Source organism: Suricata suricatta, chromosome 12, assembly GCF_006229205.1.
Source record: "Suricata suricatta isolate VVHF042 chromosome 12, meerkat_22Aug2017_6uvM2_HiC, whole genome shotgun sequence".
Taxonomy (NCBI): domain Eukaryota; kingdom Metazoa; phylum Chordata; class Mammalia; order Carnivora; family Herpestidae; genus Suricata; species Suricata suricatta.
Window position 1 is genome coordinate 62,939,611 of NC_043711.1, and position 12,604 is coordinate 62,952,214.

The 12,604-nt window shown below is 44.0% G+C and overlaps 1 protein-coding gene across 10 annotated transcripts in view; it reads right to left on the bottom strand.

Annotated features, from left to right (window-relative positions):
• The window catches only part of RIN2 (Ras and Rab interactor 2), a 215,450-nt gene that overhangs the window by 7,473 nt on the left and 195,373 nt on the right, over positions 1 to 12,604 (bottom strand). For all 10 annotated transcript variants that reach the window (XM_029916515.1, XM_029916513.1, XM_029916514.1 and 7 more), the window contains 2 exons: positions 3,762 to 4,067; positions 1,791 to 1,922 (listed from right to left, as the gene is read on the bottom strand). In XM_029916515.1, coding sequence (XP_029772375.1) covers positions 1,791 to 1,922; positions 3,762 to 4,067 — 438 coding nt within the window. The remainder of the gene's footprint in view (positions 1 to 1,790; positions 1,923 to 3,761; positions 4,068 to 12,604) is intronic.

Below are 12,604 nucleotides of genomic sequence, written 5' to 3' on the forward strand. Positions count from 1 at the left end.
CATTACTGGAATTAAGCAGGAGTAGAGCTCAAAATAACTAACACTAAAACAAAACCCACATATATATGAAATTATAATAATAATACAGAGAAGAAAAGAAAGCAGGGCACAGAGACTAATGTATGTCCTGTTGGTCCTTGGACAAAACCACATGCTTTCTCCTCTCCTGTTAAATCCCAGGACAGAGCAGATGAGGAAAGTTTGAGGCAGGATTTGGGTGGCTCATTGTGGAACATCTGGTTGCAGCGAGGTGAATATTAGTGGGGCGGGGGAGGGGAGTAAAAGGGACAGGTTGAAAGGGATGAAAGAGGTTCATTCATGGCTCTCTGGGGTGGGGAGACAGGATGAAAAGATACTCATCACTACTCCTGAGTCAGCACTATCCCTGGTGTACCCCAAGCTAAGAGGTACACCCTTGGCTTTCTTTTCAGGGAGGACAGACCCCCTGAAATGCCAGTATGACACATTCCCTGCAGAATCCTATCAGCACATGGACCTTTTTACTGAAGGCCAAACTACACTCAGTGGAGAAAGATTTAAAAAGATTCAATGCAACAATTCACTACTCAGGGTTTATCTGGACTCTCACCGGGACACATGGAAATGGATTAACGGATTCACAATGCACAGGCCCTGATTTGTTCTCCTTTGAAAAGACAAGCTCACATAAGAGTCCCAGTTATTTCTGCTCTTCAAGGCTGTTCACTACAACGACAACCATCCCAATTATTTCCAGGATAAAATAACTAGCCGACGTGTAAGGAAAAGGAATTTCTGCTAAGACATGTTGGGGTCGGGCAGATGCAAGAAGGAGACTGAACTGACGAGGGAAGTTGAAAGCAAACTGCCCAGATTTTACTCCACTGCATTTTTGTGTTAACAGCAAGCAGATATAATTTGTTATAGAGAAAATAAAATCAATGCTGTTTTCATCTTGAGAACAAAAAATTTTTAAGAGATGAAAACAAAAGGCCAGCCTCATTGCCTTACTGATAGAACAGCAGCATATTCTTCTGGTGGTGAAAGTATTCCCTAACAAAAGTTTATATCCTCCTTCTTCCTCACGGAAACCACTTCTTTTTAAAAATGCCATCTTTTTCTATTGAAGGACATTTTTTATTGCAATTAACCAATATCAGTAAAGTATAATTATGGCTGGGTTACATTCTTTGTGGTTTTTCTGACTTTTCCATATTGCTATAATAAATATGCATTACTTTTCTAATCAGAAAAAAGTTAGCACATTCTTTTAAATCAACAAAGAAATTAAAACTATACTTAACCTTTAAGAATTCAAAAAAGCTCTCATGTGACTGCTAAATGGGTGTGGGGTTTTATCTTGGGGTGATGAAAATGTCTGGGGCTAAATAGAGGTGGTAGATGGCACAAGGCTGTGAAGGTACTAAATGCTGATGAATTGTTCATAAAACAGCTAATCTGGGGTGCCTGGGTGGCTCAATTGGTTAAGCTTCCTACTTCTGCTCAGGTCATGATCTAGCAGTTCATGGGTTCAAGCCCTGCATCAGGCTCTGTGTTGACACCTCAGAACCTGGAGCCTGGAGCCTGCTTTGGATTCTGTGTCTCCCTCTCTCTCTGCTCCTCCCCCGCTCGCTCGCTCGCTCTCTCTCTCGCTCTCTCTCTCGCTCTCTCTCTCTCTCAGAAATGAATAAACATTACAAAAAGTTAAAACAGCTAATCTGATGTTATGTGAATTTCACCTCAAGAAAAAAATAAAAACAAAACTGAAAAAAGGCATCCCATTTCCTCCCACATCTTCAAGCGATTGTTACCTTCTCCATGTAACAGCGACGGGTCTAAGAGCTCCATCATGTACTCAATTTCAGTGTCCAGTTCCAACATGTCACACTGAGCTATGACGTAGGTCAGGACTGGCAAAAAATCGTCAGCTCCATACATCCTCCCTGGGATCGGAAGAAAGGGGAAGATAGGAATATTTTTATCAACACTTCTTTCTTTCATAACCTACGCAGACTGCTTTTTTTAGATAGCTAGGAGTCATTTGGGGAAATGTGCTATTCATAAACAGAGGTGGGTGTTTCTGGAATCCTGTGCAGCCTGTGACCCTCCTGGCTGCTCATGTCAGAGGCCAATCCTAATGCACAATTTCAGAATGAAACGTCTATGAGTCAAGGAACACATGAAAGGTTTCCTCCATGCTTTCATGATATGTATCAGGTTATACAACAGAACAGAGTACTTGTGAATAGTTTTACTTTCAGCAAGTAATATTATAAAACATTTACTAAGTATCTACTTAGTACATTAATCCTTTGTGAATTCTATTGTGCTCCCTGTTGTCTTTGTGCAAATCAATCAACACAATGACAGGACCAAATTCAGACCAGGAATAAACTTTGCTCTGCATTCAACATGAGCACAAAGTTAATTTATTTAAATGAACCAATTTAGTATATGTCGAACAGATGCATACAATTAATATATAGCAAAAAAAAGTTGTAGCCCTTATTGCTACTTTTCATTATAAAAGTGAGTCTCAACTAAGGGTGACTGTGTCCATCCCACCCAGGGGGATTTGGCATTGTCTGTGGAGACATTCTTCATTGTCATGACTAGAGGGTGGGGTGCAAATGACATCCGGGATGCTGATAAACTTCATACAGGAAGCAGCCCCCACATCAGAGAAATTATCCCTTTGAAATGTCATTAGTGCTAAGGTTGAGACACTGTGCTTTGGAAGAACATAATCCTGTGCAGACACTAGTTTTGAACTTACATAAGTGATTTTCTGAACTACAGAAAACATACTTCCTATATGTAAACTATGTTTGCACATTTCAGAGGTAATGTTCATACGCTATTGTGACCAGCTCAGGAGCTCACATGTTAATGTCTTTGCCCAACAATGTGCAAAGTGCACACATTCCTATCTACCCAAGCAGTGGTTAATACATCCTGTGTGTTCTCTCTGTTGCTTCTCCATGAAGCAATTTTCCTTAAAGGAAAAGTTGATAATTATCCACGGAATTACAACAAGCTCACTGAAGCCCTGGAATGACTAGCCATGAATGATGGTTACTTCTGTGTCTCTAAGAAGCAAAACTGAGGAACTCTGAGGGCTTACTTTCAAACTACGTAATTTGTTTGTGAATTCAATTACATTGCTTCTGCTTGTAGCAAAGAAGGAAGAACCAATGAAATAACTATAAGGAAACCACATTGTTACTAGATGCTCTACATTTGACACATGCTAGATATAGATCATGACACCGACCCTGATTGGCCAAAATGTAGTGATGATAATTGCTAATATTTCCATCATCCTTGGGGCTATGTGTGCATTGCCTCATCCAACCCCCACCTTATGAAGGACAGGCTCATACTCAAGGACAGGTATAAAGACTGCAGCTTAGAGGTAGATTAAGGTAGCCACAGCTCCATAGTTAATTAACGTCATTCACAGAGTGAGGACTTGAATTCAGTCTCCAGAAACTGAATCGGTATCCACTGCCTTGAACTAAACCTTTAATAAATTAGTATCATACAAGAATCTTGTTGCCTTCACTGCTTACTTTTCTTGGTGTTACCAATCTGTTGCAAGTGACCAATCTGCCAGACACCAGCATAACACTTGTATTTCTGTGAGCTGCTTGGTGAAATCAAAAGATTGAAAGAAAGAGAAATTGGGAATCGGAAAGCCTGATGTGTCACTGGCCACATCACCGGCCATGTCACTGGCCATGGTGGGGAGGGTAAGGAGCCTGGGCTTAGGGTAGCCTCACCTGAGTTGTTCTCCATGACAGTGTAAATAAGCTTGCAGACCCTCAGCAGCAGCATGACTTTCTTTTCCGGTGAATACATCTTCTGCATAGTCATGAATTTCACTTTGATTTTCTCCACATCCACAAAATCAGGGGTCGGGGCGAAGACCCCCAGCTCCTGTGGGTTCCTCTGCCGCACGAGCTGCAGATTCTCCTTGAGCTGTTTCCACGAGCCATCGGCCATGTGGAAGTCCCTCAGCATGGCCTCCACGTGCCCCTTCAGGGGCTTCAAGATGCACTTGTGCATGGCTTTTTCCAGCACCACATCTGCCAAAGAAAGTGCAGCTACTGTGACCATTGTCTGAAGGAAGAAGAAATGCAAGGTCTGCTTTCTCAGAATGGACACCCGGAACTCGGCATTGGTTATAGGGCAGACAAGTTATAACTCCACACCCGTCCACCAACAAAGCTTAGTAGTCCTACCACTCCCCACACTCCAACACGTTTCCTATAAAGCCAGGGAAAGTAGATCTTCCCTAATAAATTCTTACAGTTCCTTTTGCAGACATTCACTACAATGAAATATATTTGTTTTAACTACTTTTACACTCCTCCATGAACACAGGTAAATATTCTAGAATATATTCTCTTGACCCAGTCCCTCCACTGATCATCCAGTTGACAGGTTAGTAAATATGTTATTTTAAAGAAAAATGTGCTAATAGGGAAGATTCAAGGGGCGCTTGGGTGGCTCAGTTAGTTGAGCATCTGACTCTTGATTTTGGCTTAGGTCATGATCTCAGGGTCATGGGATTGAGCCCCACGTCTGGCTCTATGCCGAGCATGGAACCTGCTTAAGGTTCTCTCTCTCTCTCTTTCTCTCTCTCTCTCTTTCTACCCCTCTCCCCCACTCACTCTCTCTCTCTCTCAAATAAAAATAAAATAAAATAAAATAAAATCTTTTAAAAATAGGAAAGATTCAGGATTTCTCAAAATATTTCCTGAGGAAATAAATTTACCTAAATACACATGTAACCTTAGATTGAATTCTGCCCCCCCCAATTTTTTTTTCTGTAAAGAGCATTGGTGGGACACTGGATGAGATCTGAATAAAGTCTGCAGGCTACCTAATACTGTGAACACTCAATCTGTGTTAATTTTACTGTACTTTTGTAGCAAGAAGTCTCTGCATTTAGGAAACACACATCTCTGCATTTAGGAAACACACACTGAGCGTTCAGGGGTAAAGGGACACCATGTCTGCAACTAACTCTGAATGGTTTGGGGAAAAAAGGAGGATGTGTGTGTGTGCACATGTGTGTGTAAGCAAAGAGAAAGGAGGAGAATGAAGCATGTGACAAGGGGCTAACGTGCAGGGTATTAGGGTAAAGGGTAGACACAATTTCTTTGCATTATTTTTGCAACTTTTCTGTATGTCTGAAATGATTTCAAAAAAAATGTTAAAAATGCTGAAGTGTGTCTCTGGTCAGAGTTTGGAAATACTATTAAGTGTGGAAGGCATTATTTCCCCTCTTTCTTTGAGTGGTCGCCCAATGAAGTTGCTTTCTTGGCTGACAGTAAAATGACCATAAATCTGGAGATCCAGCCTTAAGATGAGTTATACAATAATAATCTCTCTGCTTTTGCAACATCAGCTTTCCAATCTCAGATGTTTGTACGCTCTCATCAAAGCCAGCAGGGTAGCCAGACCTCATCTCTGAGACTTTAAGGTGATTCCACTTTGGAAGCCCAATCTCCTTATGAAATTGGAAATAGTCATTTCTCTGGCCTTGCGGATTCCTGACACTGGTCAGATCACACTGCATCCAATTGTCACCTGTTATTAGAAACCTAGGCCAGATGCACAAACACCAAAAACAATTTTCCTGTAACCCAGAATTAGAGCTCATGCCGAAGTTAATGCCGACCCCATAGTGATCTGCTTCCCGAGCTCAGGTTTTCTGTTGTTGTTCCTCAATATCCTATCCAGGAGGCCTTTGTTTAAATGTAGAGCTTTATATAGGAATCAAGGTTGAAACAAAAGAGTTTATAAAGTAAGAAGAAAAACAGAAAAACATTTTCACTTCACATCTGGCACTGAAACAAATTACTTGGTCTTCATTGGTTCATACTGTGTGAATAAAATTGTGTGACTTTAGAGCATCTTTGACTTTACCCTAAATGTTCATTACACTGAAAAGCCAGTAATAGCAATTGACACTGAGCATTCAGTTGGGCTAGGCTCTAAGTGCTTTATTTTATTACTTCATCTAAGTCTTACAACAACTCTTATTTTTACATAATACTAACATAATTTTACAAATGAGGAAGCAGAGATTTGGAGGTGTCTAATGGCTTGCTTGAGGCTGCACAACTGTTTTCAACAATCACGCTGCTTTCCAAAGTAAATGGCCTCTTAATTCTAAAGTTCAAGGTGCTGTATAAACACTCACTAGTTTAATCCTCTCTGTCTAAAGGTTACACAAGCTCCATTCATGGTTATAAGTGACCACTACTTTGTTAGAATGAGGTCACCAAGGGGGACAGAAGTCCTGCCAATCATTAACTGGGACTGTCCACGAATATGGACAGCGGCATGAATCAGAACAGCCTCCAACTGGAAACCCTCCAAAGGCCTATCCCAATGGAATGGAGACCGGGATATATTCATACGGTGGAATCCAGAAAATGGAATTCAGACAATGGAAGATTTCATTCCATGAAAAAGAGCACACTGCTGCTCCAGACGCAACTGGATGAATCTCACAGGTACAGTGCTGTGTGAGAGAAGCCAGCCATAACACAGCATCTCCTCTAGGACTTCATTATCATAAAGTTCAAAAGCAGGCCCAATGCCTCTATGATGACAGAAGTCAGGATGGCAAGTACCCCTAGGAATAAATGAAGCTGTGCGGGGGCCTTCCTGGGGAGGTGGAGATGTCCTGTATCTGTCTCTGGGTGGGGGCTGCATGTATGAGCTCATATCCATCGAGCTGAGCACTTAAGATTTTCACAGTTTATGAATGTAAGTTACAATAAGTATGTTTAACTCAAACCAATGGAAAACAACTGGAGGCCAGCCTGAAATTTTCACCTTGAAGCCCAAGGGCAACTTCTAACTTCAGGGTGAGCCTGGCCATCTCTGAGCCAGAACATTAACACGAGTCATCTACAGAAGACAGAATGGAAGACAGAAGCCCTGTGTCTGCTGCTTCACTCTGACTGACAGCACCGATTCCAGAGAAGGCCGGAGATTGGACAGGGGACCATCACAAGACCGGCTCCTGCATCAGCTTGGGTTGAGTACTTTTGGCTTACCCACTGCTGCCTAAGGGGAAGTGAGAGTCTGGGAGGTTAAGGTGAAGTCCAGAGAAGGCACATGCCTTAGAAAGGACACTAGGAACATGAAGCCTTGGCAACCAGCCTAGCTTTATCTTTCTAAGCAACTTTGGCCAAGTCAGTTCACCTCTTCGTCATTTGCCTCCAACTTCTGAACTGCTATCTGAATCACCGCTCGTGGGAGGTGGCACCCTGAATGATGGCCGAAACAAAACAAAATAGTAATTGATGTTTTCTAGGAGATTCTAACAGTACCCAGAATCTAAAGAACATAGTTGTAACCTACAGTTAGTTGACAAAAATAAAAGATGAGGTCACATGGCCTCTTGGTTTACTTGGGTTCTAATATTCTGATTACTTATTTCTTTAAGAGGAAAGTAACACAAATAGAAGCTAATGTTTGAAATTTCAAATTGTGAAGTTACACGTGTGTAATTGTTAAAGTGTGCCGAGTCTCCTCTGTGCCATTCTTATTCTCGGGGGGCCTCTATGACCCTGGGGTAACGTTAACCCTGTCTGAGCCCCAAGAGCTGGTGACACCCTGTTCATGCAGATGCACAGGCGGCTTAGAAGTCAAATGACTCTCCCAGGATTGTGGGACGAGATGCAAGCCTGTCGCTGTTGCCAACAAGCCAGGTGGCACACAGGCCTCCCTCCATCGAGAACGCAAGATGAGTCTGATATTTTCTTTATGTGCTAACATATCTTCCTTTGACTGTTTAATTGGATTAAAGATTAGAACTGACATTGGCCAGGTGCTGGTGCATTCCAAGCGCTCTTACGCACTTTATATGGAGTCAAACACCCCTTTGGCTGAAATGAGAACAGCTATTTGTTTTAGCTTGGGTTTTCCCAGAAGCCAACCTTGAGACAAGGACTCAAGTATGAGTGGTTCCTCTGGGAGGTGAGCCCAGGAAGCACTGGCAGCAAAGAGGAATGAGATGGGAAGAAGGCAGCCAGTATTGTGTGCTTTATTAGTAATTGTAAGCCAATTATTACCGGGGGGCAGCTGGAGCTTCACCAGCTCAATTCTGCTGGAAGCCCAGGGAACAGTGTAGAAGAAGCCTCAGGGCTGTCCCACCAAAGTGAGGCAGCAGGGGTACTTATACATCTGTTCCTGGCTCCTGGAGAGCAGAGAGGGCATTATTTTCCCAGCCTTTCCAAATGCCCTGGACAAGGGCTCTGGTGGCATGAGAAAGTGTCAGGGAAAATGTCACAGGCACTGGGAGCTGGAAATCAGACAGGTGAGTGAGTGTCAGTGGGGCAGGCACAATGGTGTCTAGTTCATATTATGTAAGAAGAAACAGAGGCACAGAGATGTTAAGACACATGACCAAGTACACACAGCTCATCAGCAGCAGAGCTGGGACTTCAAACCCAACAGTCCAGCCTGAGCATGTACTCTGAACTACCACATGCTTTCTGCCTTTTGGCTGAGAAATTTATCCATCCTGTCTTAGCAGAGCTGGGATGTGACACCCCACAGCCACAAGAGAACTTTGCTAACCCTCTGTACAAACCACTCATAAAAAGCAGACCACCTGCTGTCCAAGTGCCTCTAGGTTACATGTGAAGTCCAAATGAGCCATTTTCTATTTTGTGACCTTGGGAGAAGAACATGACCTTTCTGGGCCTTAGCTTCCTCATCTGTAAAATGGGCTCACTCACACTTCCCAGTGGGAGTGTTATGAGCATCAGGCGAGATCCCACTTGGTGAGCACTTCATATGCACCTGTCAGTAAATGGGCAAGAATCTCTGGCTCCCTCTGTTCCTTTTGAGTGTGGGGTGTATGCCTTGGAAAACAGGGACACCAGGTTTAGGGATTCAGGCCCATTCGGTTTTGTTTTCTTCTGTGTTAACTGTGGTTTACTTGGTTTGAAATGGGAACTGAAAGTGCTTTGATAAATTAATTGCAAAGCTGATGCCTTCTTACCCTTCCTCAGACCCTCCCACCCACAGTTGCAAAGGGAGGAGATCTGAAGTCTGGCCCCTGGGTTTCCCTGCCCCAAAATGCTATTGTTTTTCACAGCCGCATTGTGTCCCCACCTAACTGCTCGAACTCACAGGTAAGCTGAGCACCTTGGGCAGCGGTGTGTCTTCCGAAGCAACAGGAAGTGAGAGGTGGAGAGCCCCCAGTCCCATTCTGGATGAAAAGCCACGAGGGATGAAGGGTGGGTTCTGTTCATTGCTGGCAGTTTTGGGTCTACTAATTGCAAAGACCTGTGTCACATGGCTGTCCCTGATCTGTGTCTGTCTACTCCAGGCCCCTGACATCCTAGCATGTCACTCTGGCCTGCAGGTTATGGACAGTGTCTGATGTAATTGGTTGGTACCTGGGCTCCGGAGATTGTTGAAGGGTTTGACTATTACCCTGCCTGGGGTGATTTTCCTAAAATGCTTTCCACCACCCGAAAGACTCAGCTTCTGTGGGAGCGCCTCTGCTTTGCCCTCCCTTCTTTGTTCCATGTTCTCACTGAAGGCAACACTATTGCAGCCCTCCGGGGCTCTGTGCCTCTCCACATGCTGTTCCCTGTGGCCAGTGGGCTCCTTGCCTTTCCCAACATGGATGGATTCCCATGCAGCCTTGCCTGTCCACTCTTCCCTGCACCCTGGGTCCTTGGAGTTCTCTGTTGTCTCTGCTGTGGCATAGAGCAAACTAGACCTTTCACCTGCAAGCACCAGACCTGGGGGTCAGGATGTGAGCCAGCTGCAGTCCCCAGCTAGAGGCCCACAGGTAGCATGTGCTCCAAGAGTAACTTTTGAATGGAATTGAAAACCCTTTGGGTGGCTACGTGAAAATTATGCTTCTTTTCTCCTTGCCCCTGCAGAATATAGGAAGTGTGACTCATCCCAGGTGTGGGGCAGCCAGCTCCATCCTTGCAGGAGTCACCTGTCACCCTGCACGGGTGTTCTGTAACCTGAGTTTGCTTTATGTATGGTGAGCGATGCATACTTCAGCCTGTAAACAGTAAATAATAATGGATGCTTTACCATTTACAGTAAGATCCCCCTCGGCCCAGCAGAGATGGCACCAAAATAAAGATGGGAAGCCCTGCGGTGGTGATTCACTTAGGTTTTTGTTCATTAAAAAAAAATCTTTTAATCTATATTTATTCTTGAGAGAGAGAGGGTGTGAACAGGGGAAGAGCATAGAAAGAGAGGGAGACACAGAATCGGAAGCAGGCTCCAGGCTGAGCTGTCAGCACAGGGCCCCATGTGGGGCTTGAACTCACGAACCGTGAGATCATGATCCCAGCTGAAGTCGGACACTCAACCGACTGAGCCCCCCAGGCACCTCTGACTTTTGTTCATTTTGATGTGCTTCAAGGAAAGGTATTTTGCAAAAATACAGGTAATAGTTTATGCATAGAATCTGTCTGACGGATTTGGGTACCTTCTAGTAAAGGGCCAGCAAAAACAAAAGCAGTGGAGAAGAGCTCAATCTTCCTTACTGAAAAGTTCTAAATAATTGATGTAGCTGCTCTGGCCTTGGAGAGGTGGAGCTGAATTCTGCCTTCATCCCTTGGGTGTGGACAGTGCTTAGTGTCCTGCTCCTGCAGAACAGAGTATGGAGGGGGGAAGGAGAAGGGCCTGCACTTAACTTTACAGAGCAGAAGTTGATCCAAGGTAAGTCTTACGGAGAGCAGGCACCTTCCGGTATGGTGACTTCACCACTGTGGTCTTCCTCTCTCCTCATAAAATGGCCCCAAAGGCAGTGTAGCCACCCTGGGTGGCGTGAAAAGCCCTCCAGATGAGTTGGTTCAATCCCACTTGTAGCCCCCCTTGACCTTGCTAAGCTTTTGTTTCTTCATCTCTAAAAATGAGGTTAATAAATGGGAACCCCAAGGCATTAAGGGGATTTAAGGGGATCCTATGCATAAAAGTGCTCCATAAACCCTCAAGAACCACACACTGGTGAGGGATTATGGGGACTTTCACTTGCTTCTATTAAAAACACAGTATGCATTTAACACATACTCATGGACTTGACAAAAGGAGGCAGGTATGAGTTCTGGTTTCTAAAAGAAGCCCCTAGGCTTGGACAGGGAGTGACAGCCTCCAAAGTGGACACCATCCTCTGAGAGGTAAGGTGGAGTGCGCTACTGCTCTGGCCTGCTCCCCGTGGACAGACTGTAAGCGAGGCTAGCCTGGGGGTGGGTCCCTGGGTGGTGAGAACTCTGTCTACACGGCAAGACTGCCAATCGGGGCACCCTGTTGGCAAGAGTAGAGTAGCAGAAGACACATCCAAGCCTCAAAGATTCTGATGCCTCCATTTCAATCAATGTAGTCTCTCCGGTGTCCCCTTGCTCATGCACTCGATTGCTTGTAAGATTCTTCTTTTGCCTGATGACGTTTTCTGCCTGGAGGTACTGATCTCTCGAGATGTAAGATTCTCGAGACATAGTCAGAAAACGCTCCAGCACAGACAGCTCCATGAACCTTACTTTGTGATGCCATCCCAGTTCCCACGTTGCTAACAGTGGGAACTGCTGAGCTATCAGTTCCGCTGCACAGAGTATCATGGAGTCGGGGACTCCTAACACAGAGCCTTAAATCCAGAGTTGTGACCCTTCTTTAAGTTGATATAATTTACCCAATTTTTGATGCCCTAAGGTAAAAAATGTACAACAAATGATGCCCCGTGGAAAGACGAGGTGCTTCCTGCTGTCTTACATTTAAACTAATTTTCAAAACTAATATAGGCATTTTTTTTACATGTTGCAAGAGATCAGTCTTTGTCCTTTCTACCCTTTTCTAACTGCATAAGGACATTCACTCCTTGCAGGTGATACGGTCACATGATCTAGATCAGAAGTCAGATTCAAGGTTCTATTCTAATCTCAACTTGGCACCAATATGCTGCTCTGGTCACATCTCTCAGAATGATTCTTCAACTGAAAAAAGAGCAGATGGCACACCTGGTGGCCCAGTCAGTTGAACCTCTGGCCCTTGATTTTGGTTCAGGTCATGATTCCAGGGTTGCAGGATTAAGCACAATATCTGGCCCCATGCTAAGTGGGGAGCCTGCTTAGGATTCTCTCTCTCATTCTCTGCCCCTCTCCCTCGCTTGCTCTCTTCCTCTCTAAAATAAAAGAATAAAAATAAAAATAAAAATTAAAATTAAAAAATTAAAAAGAGCAGATAATAACTCAAGGGCATAAACCAAACTGTGAACTAAAAATTAAAAAACAAGGGGCACCTGGGTGGTTCAGTCAGTTGAGCGTCTGACTTTGGCTCAGGTCATGATCTTGTAATTTGTGGGTTTGAGCCCTGCATTGAGCTCTGTGCTGACAGCTCAGAGCCTGGAGCCTGCTTTGGATTCTGTGTCTCCCTCTCTCTCTGCCCCTCCCCTGCTCCTGCTCTGTCTCTCTCTCAAAAATAAGTAAAGATTAAAAATTTTTGAAAAAATCACATGATTACGAATTGAGTTTAAAGATACTATCTCTTCAAACAATTAAAATGCTCTTCAGGGAAAATATCTCTTTTACTACATGGCAATCAAATAAAGAAGAACCACTATTGT